The sequence below is a fragment of the Bombina bombina genome, chromosome 11 (genome assembly GCF_027579735.1).
Source record: "Bombina bombina isolate aBomBom1 chromosome 11, aBomBom1.pri, whole genome shotgun sequence".
Classification (NCBI taxonomy): domain Eukaryota; kingdom Metazoa; phylum Chordata; class Amphibia; order Anura; family Bombinatoridae; genus Bombina; species Bombina bombina.
In genome coordinates this window covers 156,710,271-156,727,442 of record NC_069509.1, presented here as the reverse complement: position 1 = coordinate 156,727,442, position 17,172 = coordinate 156,710,271, and the positions used below count along the sequence as shown (strand labels likewise).

The 17,172-nt window shown below is 37.5% G+C and overlaps 1 protein-coding gene across 1 annotated transcript in view; it reads right to left on the bottom strand.

Moving 5' to 3' along the window:
• BAIAP3 (BAI1 associated protein 3) overlaps nt 1-17,172 on the bottom strand; it is a 537,315-nt gene that overhangs the window by 224,440 nt on the left and 295,703 nt on the right. The window contains exons 12-13 of the mRNA XM_053695302.1: nt 8,962-9,054; nt 7,295-7,398 (exon numbers count right to left, since the gene is read on the bottom strand). Coding sequence (XP_053551277.1) covers nt 7,295-7,398; nt 8,962-9,054 — 197 coding nt within the window. The remainder of the gene's footprint in view (nt 1-7,294; nt 7,399-8,961; nt 9,055-17,172) is intronic.

Genomic DNA, 17,172 nt, shown 5'->3' with positions numbered 1-17,172 from the left:
GCTGATCAGCTACTGCAGCCCTACCTAATTATGCGGAAGACAAGGGCCTGGTACAAAAAGGTTGCAATTAGATTATTACGGGGATTTTGTACCATGATGCACCTGCTCCCCGGGCGGTGATGGGAGAGAGCAGAGTTGGGGCTACCCATTTTATTTGTAAAATCCCCCCTACTGCCACAAAGCAGAAACCACAAAAAAAATGCAGAGTCTGTACCAAGAGGGGGAAGAGAAGGGACACCATATATTACTGTCCTGATTGCCCTGGACAGCCTGCACTCTGCATTGGGGACTGCTTCAAGCGGTACCATACAATGGTCAATTTTTAAAAAAATAAATACATTTGCTGTTACATATATATATATTTTTTTTTGGTTATGTTTACAGTTAGATGTTTTTTTGTTTTTTTTTACTTTTACTGTGCCAGATTTTTACATTTCACTACTCTATTTTTTTCTAAAATTGGGCCTGTTTTTTTTTTAACCAAAACCCCTGTCAAACCTATGCATGGGGGACATAGGTGTTCTCAGGGTGCCTTGCAGAAAACAACCTGAAGTATTCTTTTGCAATAACTTACAACAATCTCTCCTAAATCATAGTCAAAAAGCAATGTGTCTGTAAAAATGAAAATTGAAAAATTACCACCATATACTTTCTCCAATTTTTTGGGCTAAAACGGTTGCTTCAAAGGCATCAAAGCACACCATATACAATACCTTGGGGTGTCAACATTTAAAAAATATACACTTTGAATGCAATAAATAAAAGTGGGGTATGCGATAGGCCCCAAACTAAAGATAGGCCTATCAGAAGAAATACTCTCATTTTTAATAACTAAAATCACAAGTCATAAAATTGTAACATAACCTTCCCAAAATCCTGGAAAACCTATGCATGGGGGGCATAGGTGTACTCAGGGTGCCTTGCAGAAAACAACCTGAAGTATTCTTTTGCAATAACTTACAACAATCTCTCCTAAATCATAGTCAAAAAGCAATGTGTCTGTAAAAATGAAAATTGAAAAATTACCACCATATACTTTCTCCAATTTTTTGGGCTAAAACGGTTGCTTCAAAGGCATCAAAGCACACCATATACAATACCTTGGGGTGTCAACATTTAAAAAATATACACTTTGAATGCAATAAATAAAAGTGGGGTATGTGATAGGCCCCAAACTAAAGATAGGCCTATCAGAAGAAATACTCTCATTTTTAATAACTAAAATCACAAGTCATAAAATTGTAACATAACCTTCCCAAAATCCTGGCAAACCTATGCATGGGGGGCATAGGTGTACTCAGGGTGCCTTGCAGAAAACAACCTGAAGTATTTTTTTGCAATAACTTACAACAATCTCTCCTAAATCATAGTCAAAAAGCAATGTGTCTGTAAAAATGAAAATTGAAAAATTACCACCATATACTTTCTCCAATTTTTTGGGCTAAAACGGTAGCATCAAAGTCATCAAACCACTCCATGTATAATACCTTGGGGGGTTAACTTTTTAAATATAATCACATTTATGGAAAACAAATAAATTGGGGTATGTTAAAAGACCCCCAAAAAAGACGATAGGCAAAGAAAATATGTTAAATGTGAAAAAAAATCACAAACACATGTCAGACATTTGGCATTGCACCGCCCAAACAAGCCACCAAACCTATGCATAGGTGGTATCACTGAACTCAGGAGATGTTGGTGACCACATATTGGTGTCTTCTTTGGTAGTAACACATAACAGGAGCTGTGAATCCATGTCTAAAGTACAATGTATGTGAAAAATAACACAAAGAAATGAATGCCCAATAGTTTGACAAAGACTAGTGGTTGAATTAGTGTATGGAAACTGTTAAAACACCTGCATTTGAAATACCCTAGGATGTCTACTTTTCAAAAATATATGGTTTTATGGGGGTAAATTACATTGGCCGGCTTCAGAAATGTCTTAAATAGAACATGGGTGCATGGGATGTGAAAATGGGAAGTGTAAAAAATGGAATGCGCTTCCTAAAAATAAGGCCTTCTAGCCCCCAGAGAACCCAACACACCTATACATGGGTGGTATCACTGTACTCAGGAGATGTTGTTGAACACATATTGAGGTGTTTTTTGGCAGTAACACATAACAGGAACTGAGAATCCATGCCTAAAGTACAATGTGTGTGAAAAATAACACAAAAAAATGACTACCCAAAAGTTTGACAAAGACTGGTGGTTGAATTAGTGCATGGAAAGTGTTAAAATACCAGCATTTGAAATACCCTAGGGTGTCTACTTTTCAAAAATATATGGTTTGATGGGGGTAAATTCCATTGGCCAGCTTCAGAAATGTCCCAAATAGGACATGGGTGCATGATGACCGATGTGAAAATTCCAAGTTGAAAAACTGGAATGCGCTTCCTAAAATTAAGGCCTTTTAGCCCCCAGAGAACCCGACACACCTATACATGGGTGGTATCACTGTACTCAGGAGATGTTGTTGAACACATATTGAGGTGTTTTTTGGCAGTAACACATAACAGGAACTGAAAATCCATGCCTAAAGTACAATGTGTGTGAAAAATAACACAAAATAATGACTACCCAAAAGTTTGACAAAGACTGGTGGTTGAATTAGTGCATGGAAAGTGTTAAAATACAAGCATTTGAAATACCCTAGGGTGTCTACTTTTCAAAAATATATGGTTTGATGGGGGTAAATTCCATTGACCAGCTTCAGAAATGTCCCAAATAGGACATGGGTGCATGATGACCGATGTGAAAATTCCAAGTTGAAAAACTGGAATGCGCTTCCTAAAATTAAGGCCTTTTAGCCCCCAGAGAACCCGACACACCTATACATGGGTGGTATCACTGTACTCAGGAGATGTTGTTGAACACATATTGAGGGTTTTTTTGGTAGTAACACATAACAGGAACTGAGAATCCATGCCTAAAGTACAATGTGTGTGAAAAATAACACAAAATAATGACTACCCAAAAGTTTGACAAAGACTGGTGGTTGAATTAGTGCATGGAAAGTGTTAAAATACCAGCATTTGAAATACCCTAGGGTGTCTACTTTTCAAAAATATATGGTTTGATGGGGGTAAATTCTATTGGCCAGCTTCAGAAATGTCCCAAATAGGACATGGGTGCATGATGACCGATGTGAAAATTCCAAGTTGAAAAACTGGAATGCGCTTCCTAAAATTAAGGCCTTTTAGCCCCCAGAGAACCCGACACACCTATACATGGGTGGTATCACTGTACTCAGGAGATGTTGTTGAACACATATTGAGGGGTTTTTTGGTAGTAACACATAACAGGAACTGAGAATCCATGCCTAAAGTACAATGTGTGTGAAAAATAACACAAAATAATGACTACCCAAAAGTTTGACAAAGACTGGTGGTTGAATTAGTGCATGGAAAGTGTTAAAATACAAGCATTTGAAATACCCTAGGGTGTCTACTTTTCAAAAATATATGGTTTGATGGGGGTAAATTCCATTGACCAGCTTCAGAAATGTCCCAAATAGGACATGGGTGCATGATGACCGATGTGAAAATTCCAAGTTGAAAAACTGGAATGCGCTTCCTAAAATTAAGGCCTTTTAGCCCCCAGAGAACCCGACACACCTATACATGGGTGGTATCACTGTACTCAGGAGATGTTGTTGAACACATATTGAGGTTTTTTTGGTAGTAACACATAACAGGAACTGAGAATCCATGCCTAAAGTACAATGTGTGTGAAAAATAACACAAAATAATGACTACGCAAAAGTTTGACAAAGACTGGTGGTTGAATTAGTGCATGGAAAGTGTTAAAATACCAGCATTTGAAATACCCTAGGGTGTCTACTTTTCAAAAATATATGGTTTGATGGGGGTAAATTCCATTGGCCAGCTTCAGAAATGTCCCAAATAGGACATGGGTGCATGATGACCGATGTGAAAATTCCAAGTTAAAAAACTGGAATGCGCTTCCTAAAATTAAGGCCTTTTAGCCCCCAGAGAACCCGACACACCTATACATGGGTGGTATCACTGTACTCAGGAGATGTTGTTGAACACATATTGAGGGTTTTTTTTGGTAGTAACACATAACAGGAACTGAGAATCCATGCCTAAAGTACAATGTGTGTGAAAAATAACACAAAATAATGACTACCCAAAAGTTTGACAAAGACTGGTGGTTGAATTAGTGCATGGAAAGTGTTAAAATACAAGCATTTGAAATACCCTAGGGTGTCTACTTTTCAAAAATATATGGTTTGATTGGGGTAAATTCCATTGACCAGCTTCAGAAATGTCCCAAATAGGACATGGGTGCATGATGACCGATGTGAAAATTCCAAGTTGAAAAACTGGAATGCGCTTCCTAAAATTAAGGCCTTTTAGCCCCCAGAGAACCCGACACACCTATACATGGGTGGTATCACTGTACTCAGGAGATGTTGTTGAACACATATTGAGGGTTTTTTTGGTAGTAACACATAACAGGAACTGAGAATCCATGCCTAAAGTACAATGTGTGTGAAAAATAACACAAAATAATGACTACCCAAAAGTTTGACAAAGACTGGTGGTTGAATTAGTGCATGGAAAGTGTTAAAATACAAGCATTTGAAATACCCTAGGGTGTCTACTTTTCAAAAATATATGGTTTGATGGGGGTAAATTCCATTGACCAGCTTCAGAAATGTCCCAAATAGGACATGGGTGCATGATGACCGATGTGAAAATTCCAAGTTGAAAAACTGGAATGCGCTTCCTAAAATTAAGGCCTTTTAGCCCCCAGAGAACCCGACACACCTATACATGGGTGGTATCACTGTACTCAGGAGATGTTGTTGAACACATATTGAGGTTTTTTTTGGTAGTAACACATAACAGGAACTGAGAATCCATGCCTAAAGTACAATGTGTGTGAAAAATAACACAAAATAATGACTACCCAAAAGTTTGACAAAGACTGGTGGTTGAATTAGTGCATGGAAAGTGTTAAAATACAAGCATTTGAAATACCCTAGGGTGTCTACTTTTCAAAAATATATGGTTTGATGGGGGTAAATTCCATTGACCAGCTTCAGAAATGTCCCAAATAGGACATGGGTGCATGATGACCGATGTGAAAATTCCAAGTTGAAAAACTGGAATGCGCTTCCTAAAATTAAGGCCTTTTAGCCCCCAGAGAACCCGACACACCTATACATGGGTGGTATCACTGTACTCAGGAGATGTTGTTGAACACATATTGAGGTTTTTTTTGGTAGTAACACATAACAGGAACTGAGAATCCATGCCTAAAGTACAATGTGTGTGAAAAATAACACAAAATAATGACTACCCAAAAGTTTGACAAAGACTGGTGGTTGAATTAGTGCATGGAAAGTGTTAAAATACAAGCATTTGAAATACCCTAGGGTGTCTACTTTTCAAAAATATATGGTTTGATGGGGGTAAATTCCATTGACCAGCTTCAGAAATGTCCCAAATAGGACATGGGTGCATGATGACCGATGTGAAAATTCCAAGTTGAAAAACTGGAATGCGCTCCCTAAAAATAAGAGCTTTTAGCCCCCCGAGAACCCGACACACCTATACATGGGTGGTATCACTGTACCCAGGAGATGCTGCTGAAGACATATGAGGGTGTTATTTGGCAGTAACCCTTAATATTATCAGTAAATGTATTCTTAAATTGCTATTTTGTCAAAAAATCAAATTATTTTTCCCCCCCCCCCAAACTTTGGCATAGATTGGTGGTAAAATGGTTGCATGAAAAAAGTCAAAATTCCCCAAGTTTAATACCTTAGGTTGTCTTCTTTTAAAAAATATATACATTTGAAGGGTTATTCAGGGATTCATGACAGATATTGGTGTTACAATGTAACTATCGCCAATTTTGAAAAAACATGGTTTTGAAATAGCAAAGCGCTACTTGTACTTATTGCCCTATAACTTGCAAAAAAAGCAAAGAACATGTAAACATTGGGTATTTATAAACTCAGGACAAAATTTAGAAACTGTTTAGCATTGGTATTTTATGGTGGTTGTAGATGTGTAAGAGATTTTGGGGCTCAAAGTTAGAAAAAGTGCATTTTTTTTCATTTTTTCCTCATATTTTATATTTTTTTTTATAGTAAATTATAAGATATGATGAAAATAATCATATCTTTAGAAAGTCCATTTAATGGCGAGAAAAACAGTATATAATGTGTGTGGGTACAGTAAATGAGTAAGAGGAAAATTACAGTTAAACACAAACATCGCAGAAATGCAAAAATAGACTTGGTCCCAGATGGTCAACAAATTGAAAAGTGGTCTGGTCACTAAGGGGTTAAAGGGACAGTCTACAGCTACACCTTAGTCATCTTAAAGTCTTATCTTAGATTAAGCTGCAAATAGCCTCCTGCGCCCTTTCTATATCATGCAGCAGGAACAGTAAAAAAGTTATTTTAAAATGAATATTGTCTCTGGCCAGTTTGAAATGGCTGCCAAGCTCAGCCCACTGATCCAATCACAAAAGGCTCACTAATTGGATTGAACAGACTGTCAATGCTATTCAGCAGAGTGACTAGATACAGCCCAGATTGTGATGTCATCAGTGGGATGAGCTTGGCAGCCATTTCAAACTGGCCAGAAACAATATTCATTTTAAAATAACGTTTTTTTTACTGTTCCTGCTGCATGATATAGAAAGGATGCAGAAGGTTATTTACAGCTTAATCTAAGGTAAGACTTTAAAGGGACATGAAACCCAATTTTTTTCTTTCATGCTTCAGATAGAGAATACAATTTTAAACAACTTTCTAATTTACTTCTATTATTTAGTTTGCTTCCTTCTCTTGCTATCCTTTGCTGAAAGGTTTATCTAGGCAAGCTCATGGGCAGCAAAGAGCCTAGGTTCTAGCTGCTCATTGGTCCCTGCATATAAATAACGATTTTCATTGGCTCACCCATGTGTTCAGTTAGAAATCAGTAGTGCATTGCTGCTCCTTCAACAAATGATACCAAGAGAATAAAACACATTAGATAATAGAAGTAAATTAGAAATTTGTTTAAAATTGTATTCTCTATCTGAATCATTAAAGACAATTTTTGGGTTTCATGTCCCTTTAAGATGACTAAGGTGTAGACTGTCCCTTTAATGGTGCAGGGTTAAAAAAACCTCTAATTTCACACACACATTCTCTGCAACATTTAAAACATTTCTATGCACATTACATGGAGTATAAGTTCCATGTTACAGAAAAGCAAAACAAATAAAGCTTTGTTTGATATGGGGCCAGTGTTCACATACTCACATGACTGCCTGTTGTAGGGCAGACAGATCCATCTGCATGCTGTGATGTGACAATATGGTGAACGCGTGCTTGCTCATTTCCCCTTTCCAACTCCAATAGTCTGTCTAAAAGATAATAGTAATTTAGTATAATGTGAGTGCAAACCAGGTTGAAAGTTGCCAGTCCTATGCTTCTTTTCACCAATACCACTGTGAAATGTTTAAAATAGAAACACTGATTCTGTCAGCAAATGCACTCAAATTAAAGGGGCGTGCTAACCATATGCTGAGCCACATGAAGTTAGCTGGAAAACATCACAAGAGCATCTCTATAAAAAAGGAAGATATTTCTACAGTAGCCACATCTTATTGTAAAAGGAACTTCCAAAAAGGATACTAGGCCCTGAAATTGCAAGGGAGAATATATCTGGCATGTGCAGGCAAAATTATGTTATTTCCATCTTTAGTTTAAGGAAGATAACTATGAACTCTTGGGATATTATGGTGAAATCCCACGAGATTACAGTAAAGCAAAGTGTGAATTCAGCACCAAGGATGCTGATTGGTTGTTTCACCATGTAGATGTCAGTAAGGAGTAACTTACTCTGGTGAGCTGAAAGCATTTTGAGGTAAAATATCTTCTTTACAAAGCGATATTCATGTAATATTTTCTAGTCAGCTTCATGTAGACGTTCTGCATCACTTTCAAATGATTTAGCAAATTGGTAACATGTCCCTTTATAGGAGGCTGCAAACGGTAACCTATTAATAATGCTATATCATTGTAACTGCTCAGTGCTGTCTCTCAGAACTTGCAGACATGAATGAGCGATTGACTGGGGGTGGTCTGGGCATTACAGAGGTGTAGTCTGGATTATTTACCTATACTAGCGCTAAGCATGCTGAACTCTACACTATTACCCTGTGAAGTAGCTTGTTTTGCAATCTCATTATTTCTAAGTTAATTTTTATTTTATTTTTATTTTTTCCAAGTTTCTTGTGTGCACAATTCAGGGCCACTCTTAGCATTTGGGGGACCCTAGGCAAGACATATTTGTGGGGCCCCTTAGCCTAGCCCCCTCCCCCAGTATGTACCACCCATCCTACTATTCAGTGGGTCATAAATAAAAAAATAACACCATCTATTACACCTTCTAATATCATAAACACTTCTTCATAAACTAAATACAAAGCACAGTGCCCAGAACTGGTGCCCGGAACTGGTGCCCTTGCACTTGGTGCACATGTTAGAGTGATGAATAATTACAGTGGTGCTAAATAAATGACAAATCATTTTGAATTCTGTAATTTTCACATTGTGATATTGCAACAAATTCTCTCCATAGATATAATTTTCACAAATGGGTTTTATTGGATCTAGACCAATTATAGGAGGTGTTATCTTGCTACAAATGCATTTGAAATGCTTGGGATATGATTTATTTTATTTATTTTACAGTTAGGTTAGGAATAGGTTCAAATTTAAAAATTCTCTGCAATGCACTTAGCAGATGAGTTTGGAATGTAACCAATTGTAAATAACATTTTAGATAAGAGAACAATTTGTCTTTGTGGAAAGTGAGATTTATATTCATAATGTGCCAAATCTCTGTGCGTCTCTGGTTTATAAATATCTCTGTTCCCAAGCTCAACCACTGAAGAAAGATGATTTTGATAAGAAATATTTACCTCTGTCTGTTCGTGTTCGTACTGGAGCAGCTGGATTAACAACATTTCATGTATTACGGTGCCGGATGCTTTTTTACTTAATGCTGTGTCCCTCTGAAACACATTTGTCAATTCAGATTTTTATTGCACGTTATTTGTTTTAATATTCGGTGAATCAAATTACTGCTAAAATCCTAACAAAATCATAGGATGACTAGAACAAGAATACATATTTACAATCTAATTTTTCAAGATGCCAGCATAATATCTAATACCAATTTACTGAGCATAAAGATCACTTACATTTTGAGTTATGTGCAATACAAATGCTATAAATATGTAAAAGCGACTGTGGTAACAATTTATATTATAAAATAGTTTATTTTACTTGACTTAATCACCATACGGTTGGATATCATAAATAATTCATGTTTTTCAAGATGAATCTATGATTGGATATCTTTGCAATTTGACTGCAATTTGTATGCAAGTGGTCACATCATTTAATGAAAATAAATTGATCATTTTCATAGATCAAATGTTCATATTGTACATAACATTTTCTTTTTAATATGACATTTCAAAAGCAGTGGGGGAGACCACTTGCCCAAAGTAAGAAAATAAACAGGGGCAGAAAAATACAACATTAATATATTTTTGGAAGATTGTGTTTATATTAGATAACTATTTAAAGCAGTTATGGCTCAAAGGAGTGACATATGACATTATAAAAGGGGTGACATATGACATTATAAAAGGGGTGACATAAATGCTGTATCAAACAAGTGACACTAAAAGATGAAAAAAATATTTAAAAGGACTGATACTTATCTAAATGGGTATAATCTAGTGTTAATCAAAAATACAGATATGTATTTATGGAGAAAAAAAAATCTGTGTTAGTAATCATCATGGTGTGATTTCAAAGCTGATTAATTGCAATGAGTGGAATATTTAATTGAATTAATGCAAGATTTGAAAGCAAACTGTCAATTTTAAAAGATTTAAATAGCTACACATTTGTAACATAGAATACATAGTTAAAAAGGGGTCTTAAAGGGACATTAAACCCAAAATTTTTCTTTCATGATTTAGAAGAGCATGACATTTTAAACAACTTTTTTTATTCACTTCTATTATCTAATTTGCTTCATTCTCTTGATATATTTTGCTGAAAATCATATGTAGATAGGTTCAGCAGCTGCTGATTGGTGGCTGCACATAGATGCTTCATGTGATTGGCTCACCCATGTGCATTGCTATTTCTTAAACAAGCAAATTAGATAATACTGTAGAAGTAAATTGGAATATTGTTTAAAATTGTATGCTCTACCTGAATCATGAAAGAAAAATGTTGGGGTGAGTGTCCCTTTAAGTCTGCTTGATATTTGTCCCTAATTGGCTATAACTGATAACAATTGCATATAAATGCATTGTATCTTTATGAGTGACTAGTCTTGTTGTCTGGTGACTTAAAGGGACACTAAAGTCATAATTAGACATTCATGATTAAGAAAGAACACACAATTTTAAACAACTTTCCAATTTACTTATATTATTTAATTTGCTTCCTTCTCTTGTTATCCTTTGTAGAAAGTTTTATCTAGGAAAGCGCAGAAGCAGCAAAGAACCTAGGTTCTAGCTGCTAATTGGTGGCTGCATATATATACCGATTGTCATTGGCTCACCCATGTTTTCAGTTGGAAACCAGTAGTGCATTGCTGCTTCTTTAACAAATTATACAAAGAGAATGAAGCAAATATGACTGGAAAGTTGTTTAACCCCTTAATGACAACTGACGTACCAGGTACGTCATGCATTAACTTACAGTTAATGACAATAGACGTACCTGGTACGTCAGTTGTCTAAGAGAGTGCTGGAAGCGATCGCAATCGCTTCCAGCAGCTCTCAGGGTATTGCAGTGATGCCTCCATATGGAGGCATCCTGCAATACCCTTTCAGAAGACTCCGATGCAGAGAGAGCCACTCTGTGGCCCTCTCTGCACCGGTAGCGATGGTGCCGGTTCGTTGGTGGGTGGGAGCGCAACAGGGAGGCGGGTGGGCGGCCCATCGCTACCCGGCATCCGGCTCCTGTAAGTGCAATGTGCACGCCGGGTGCCGGGAGCGCGATTAGCTACCCACACTGACACCAATGAGGAGGGAAGAGGGGGGAAAAAATAAATATATAAGGATCTGGGAGGGGGAGGGGGTTGGGGTATTGTGGGGGGCTGCTACACTACAGAAAACATTTAAAATGGCAATAAAAGATCAAAAAAACACTTTTTTGGGGGGCAAATTGGGTACTGGCAGACAGCTGCCAGTACCCAAGATGGCGGCAATTAGGTAGGGGAGAGGGTTAGAGAGCTGGGGGGGGGGGGGGGATCATGGAGGTTGGGGCTAAGGCAGGAGTCCATCACAGCTAAAACATTTTATTTTTTTTTTATTAAAAAAAAGAAAAACTCCTTTTATTTAGTACTGGCAGACTTTCTGCCAGTACTTAAGATGGCGGGGACAATTGTGGGGTGGGGGAGGGAAGAGAACTGTTTGGGAGGGATCAGGGGGTGGGATGTGTCAGGTGGGAGGCTGATCTCTACCCTAAAGCTAAAATTAACCCTGCAAGCTCCCTACAAGCTACCTAATTTAACCCCTTAACTGCTGGGCATAATTTACGTGTGGTGCGCAGCAGCATTTAGCGGCCTTCTACTTACCAAAAAGCAACCCCAAAGCCATATATGTCTGCTATTTCTGAACAAAGGGGATCCCAAAGAAGCATTTACAACCATTTGTGCCTTAATTGCAGAAGCTGTTTGTAAATAATTTCAGTGGGAAACCTAAAGTTTGTGACAAAATTTGTGAAAAAGTGAACTTTTTTTTTTATTTGATGACATTTGGCGGTGAAATGGTGGCATGAAATATACCAAAATGGGCCTAGATCAATACTTTGGGTTGTCTTCTAAAAAAAAATATATACATGTCAAGGGATATTCAGGTATTCCTGACAGATATCAGGGTTCCAATGTAACTAGCGCTAATTTTGAAAAAAAGTTGTTTGGAAATAGCAAAGTGCTACTTGTATTTATGGCCCTATAACTTGCAAAAAAAGTAAAGAACATGTAAACATTGGGTATTTCTAAACTCAGGACAAAATTTAGAAACTATTTAGCATAGGTGTTTTTTGGTGATTGTAGATGTGTAACAGATTTTGGGGGTCAAAGTTAGAAAAAGTGTGTTTTTTTCAATTTTTTCCTCATATTTTATATTTTTTTTATAGGAAATTATAAGATATGATGAAAATAATGGTATCCTTAGAAAGTCCATTTAATGGCGAGAAAAACGGTATATAATATGTGTGGGTACAGTAAATGAGTAAGAGGGAAATTACAGCTAAACACAAACACTGCAGAAATGTAAAAATAGCCATTGTCATTAAGGGTAAGAAAATTGAAAAATGGTCCGGTCATTAAGGGGTTAAAATTGTATGTTCTACCTAAATCAGGAAAGAAAAATATAGGGTTTCATGTCCCTTTAAGTCCAGATTGGCTCCTCCAAATTAAAGGTGGGTAGAGTTTGACTATTATCAAATGTTCTTTGTTTTCTTGTTATCCTTTGTTAAAAAGCAGGAAGGTAAGTTCCGAGTGTGCACGTGTCTGCAGCAATATGGCGGCAGTTTTGTAACAATGTTATACATTATCAAGAGCACTAGAAGGCAGCACTATTTCCTGTCATGTAGTGCTTCAGGCATGTGCACGTTATCTATCTCTTCAACAAAGAATAACATAAGAAAACAAAGTAAATTGATAATAGAAGTAAATTGGAAGCTTTTTAAAATGATATACTCTGTGTCTGAATAATGAAAGAAAATGTTTGGTTTGCATGTCCCTTTAACACTTGTTGGCTGATATGTTGTTTTTTAGCAGCACAACAAAACTATTTTGTAATTATAAGGTGTTTACTGTCCCTTTATTAAAGGAAGATTCTAGAGCAAAAATGGCAATAGTTTATTTATTAGAGCAGGCATATTTTGCACTAACCAACATTATGTGTTTAACCCTCACAAAGGTGTGAGGATTATAGTTAAAGTCCGTTGAAGAGCACTGCTGGACCCAAGCAGGAAACAGGTAGTAAGCCGATTGGCAGCCTATGGCCTAGATTTAGAGTTGGGCGGTAGCCGCCAAAACCAGCGTTAGAGGCTCCTAACGCTGGTTTTTACCGCCCTCTGGTATTTGGAGCCAGTCATTAAAGGGTCTAACGCTCACTTTCCAGCCGCGACTTTTTCATACCGCAGATCCCCTTACGTCAATTGCGTATCCTATCTTTTCAATGGGATCTTTCTAACGCCGGTATTTAGAGTCGTGGCTGAAGTGAGCGTTAGAAATCTAACGACAAAACTCCAGCCGCAGAAAAAAGTCAGTAGTTAAGAGCTTTCTGGGCTAACGCCGGTTCATAAAGCTCTTAACTACTGTGCTCTAAAGTACACTAACACCCATAAACTACCTATGTACCCCTAAACCGAGGTCCCCCCACATCGCCGCCACTATATTAAAAAATTTTAACCCCTAATCTGCCGTCCCGTACACCGCCGCCAACTACGTTATCCCTATGTACCCCTAATCTGCTGCCCCTAACACCGCCGACCCCTATATTATATTTATTAACCCCTAATCTGCCCCCCACAACGTCGCCGCCAGCTACCTACAATTATTAATCCCTAATCTGCCGACCGGAGCTCACCGCTAGTATAATAAATGTATTAACCCCTAATCCGCCTCACTCCCGCCTCAATAACCCTATAATAAATAGTATTAACCCCTAATCTGCCCTCTCTAACATCGCCGACAGCTAACTTCAAGTATTAACCCCTAATCTGCCGATCGGAGCTCACCGCTACTCTAATAAATTGTTTAACCCCTTAAGCTAATTCTAACCCTAACACTAACACCCCCCTAAGTTAAATATAATTTTTATCTAACGAAATAAATTAACTCTTATTAAATAAATTATTCCTATTTAAATCTAAATACTTACCTGTAAAATAAATCCTAATATAGCTACAATATAAATTATAATTATATCTTAGCTATTTTAGGATTAATATTTATTTTACAGGCAACTTTGTAATTATTTTAACCAGGTACAATAGCTATTAAATAGTTAATAACTATTTAATAGCTAACTAGTTAAAATAATTACAAAATTACCTGTAAAATAAATCCTAACCTAAGTTACAATTAAACCTAACACTACACTATCAATAAATTAATTAAATAAACTACCTACAATTATCTACAATTAAACCTAACACTACACTATCAATAAATAAATTAAATACAATTCCTACAAATAAATACAATTAAATAAACTAACTAAAGTACAAAAAATAAAAAAGAACTAAGTTACAAAAAATAAAAAAATATTTACAAACATTAGAAAAAAATTACAACAATTTTAAACTAATTTCACCTACTCTAAGCCCCCTAATAAAATAACAAAGACCCCCAAAATAAAAAAATGCCCTACCCTATTCTAAATTACAAAAGTTCAAAGCTCTTTTACCTTACCAGCCCTTAAAAGGGCCCTTTGCGGGGCATGCCCAAAGAATTCAGCTCTTTTGCCTGTAAAAAAAAAACATACAATACCCCCCCCCCCAACATTACAACCCACCACCCACATACCCCTAATCTAACCCAAACCCCCCTTAAATAAACCTAACACTAAGCCCCTGAAGATCTTCCTACCTTGTCTTCACCATGCCAGGTATCACCGATCGTTCCAGGCTCCGAAATCTTCATCCAAGCCCAAGCGGGGGCTAGACATCCATCATCCGGCTGAAGTCTTCTATCAAGCGACGGCTGAAGAAGTCCAGAAGAGGCTCCAAAGTCTTCATCCTATCCTGGAAGAAGAGTAGATCCGGACCGGCAACCATCTTCTTCCAAGCGGCATCTTCTATCTTCATCCGATGAGGACCGGCTCCATCTTGAAGACCTCCACCGCGGACCCATCTTCTTCTTCCGACGACTTCCCGACGAATGACGGTTCCTTTAAGGGACGTCATCCAAGATGGCGTCCCTCAAATTCCGATTGGCTGATAGGATTCTATCAGCCAATCGGAATTAAGGTAGGAAAATTCGAGCCAATAGAATGCGAGCTCAATCTGATTGGCTGATTGAATCAGCCAATCGGATTGAACTTGATTCTGATTGGCTGATTCCCTCAGCCAATCAGAATTTTCCTACCTTAATTCTGATTGGCTGATAGAATCCTATCAGCCAATCGGAATTCGAGGGACACCATCTTGGATGACGTCCCTTAAAGGAACCGTCATTCGTCGGGAAGTTGTTGGAAGAAGAAGATGGGTCCGCGGTGGAGGTCTTCAAGATGGAGCCGGTCCTCATCGAATGAAGATAGAAGATGCCGCTAGGAAGAAGATGGTTGCCGGTCCGGATCTACTCTTCTTCCCGGATAGGATGAAGACTTTGGAGCCTCTTCTGGATTTCTTCAGCTGTCGCTTGATAGAAGACTTCAGCCGGATGATGGATGTCTAGCCCCCGCTTGGGCTTGGATGAAGATTTCGGAGCCTGGAACGATCGGTGATACCTGGCATGGTGAAGACAAGGTAGGAAGATCTTCAGGGGCTTAATGTTAGGTTTATTTAAGGGGGGTTTGGGTTAGATTAGGGGTATGTGGGTGGTGGGTTGTAATGTTGGGGGGGGTATTGTATGTTTTTTTTACAGGCAAAAGAGCTGAATTCTTTGGGGCATGCCCCGCAAAGGGCCCTTTTAAGGGCGGGTAAGGTAAAAGAGCTTTGAACTTTTGTAATTTAGAATAGGGTAGGGCATTTTTTTTATTTTGGGGGTCTTTGTTATTTTATTAGGGGGCTTAGAGTAGGTGTAATTAGTTTAAAATTGTTGTAATTTTTTTCTAATGTTTGTAAATATTTTTTTATTTTTTGTAACTTAGTTGTTTTTTATTTTTTGTACTTTAGTTAGTTTATTTAATTGTATTTATTTGTAGGAATTGTATTTAATTTATTTATTGATAGTGTAGTCTTAGGTTTAATTGTAGATAATTGTAGGTAGTTTATTTAATTATTTTTTTGATAGTGTAGTGTTAGGTTTAATTGTAACTTAGGTTAGGATTTATTTTACAGGTAATTTTGTAATTATTTTAACTAGGTAGCTATTAAATAGTAAATAACTATTTAATAGCTATTGTACCTAGTTAAAATAAAATACAAAGTTGCCTGTAAAATAAATATTAATCCTAAAATAGCTACAATATAATTATAATTTATATTGTAGCTATATTAGGGTTTATTTTACAGGTAAGTATTTAGATTTAAATAGGAATAATTTATTTAATAAGAGTTGATTTATTTAGTTAGATAAAAATTATATTTAACTTAGGGGGGTGTTAGTGTTAGGGTTAGACTTAGCTTTAGGGGTTAATACATTTATTATAGTAGCGGTGAGCTCCGATCGGCAGATTAGGGGTTAATTATTGTAGGTAGCTGGCGGCGACGTTGTGGGGGGCAGATTAGGGGTTAATAAATGTAATATAGGGGTCGGCGGTGTTAGGGGCAGCAGATTAGGGGTACATAACTATAATGTATGTTGCGGCGGTGTAGGGAGCGGCAGATTAGGGGTTAATAATAATATGCAGGTGTCAGCGATAGCGGGGGCGGCAGATTAGGGGTTAATAAGTGTAAAATTAGGGGTGTTTAGACTCGGGGTACATGTTAGAGTGTTAGGTGCAGACGTAGAAAGTGTTTCCCCATAGAAAACAATGGGGCTGCGTTAAGAGCTGAACGCTGCTTTTTTGCAGGTGTTAGGTTTTTTTCAGCTCAAACAGCCCCATTGTTTCCTATGGGGATATCGTGCACGAGCACGTTTTTTAAGATGGCCGCGTCCGTAAGCACCGCTGGTATCTAGAGTTGCAGTGGCGTTAAATTATGCTCTACGCTCCCTTTTTGGAGCCTAACGCACTGAAAACCCAGCCATTCTGTGAACTCTAAATACCAGCGGTATTTAAAAGGTGCGGGAGAAAAAAAGCATGCGTAGCTAACGCACCCCTTTGGTCGCCAAACTCTAAATCTAGCCGTATGTGTTTAACCCATTTGTGGGGGTGGAACACATAGAGTTGGGAGCCTCAGTAATGAAACAATTACATGTTCTAACAAATTAGAATGTGCCTTTAAGAAATGTGTTCCCATAATATAATTTTACATCAGGAAAT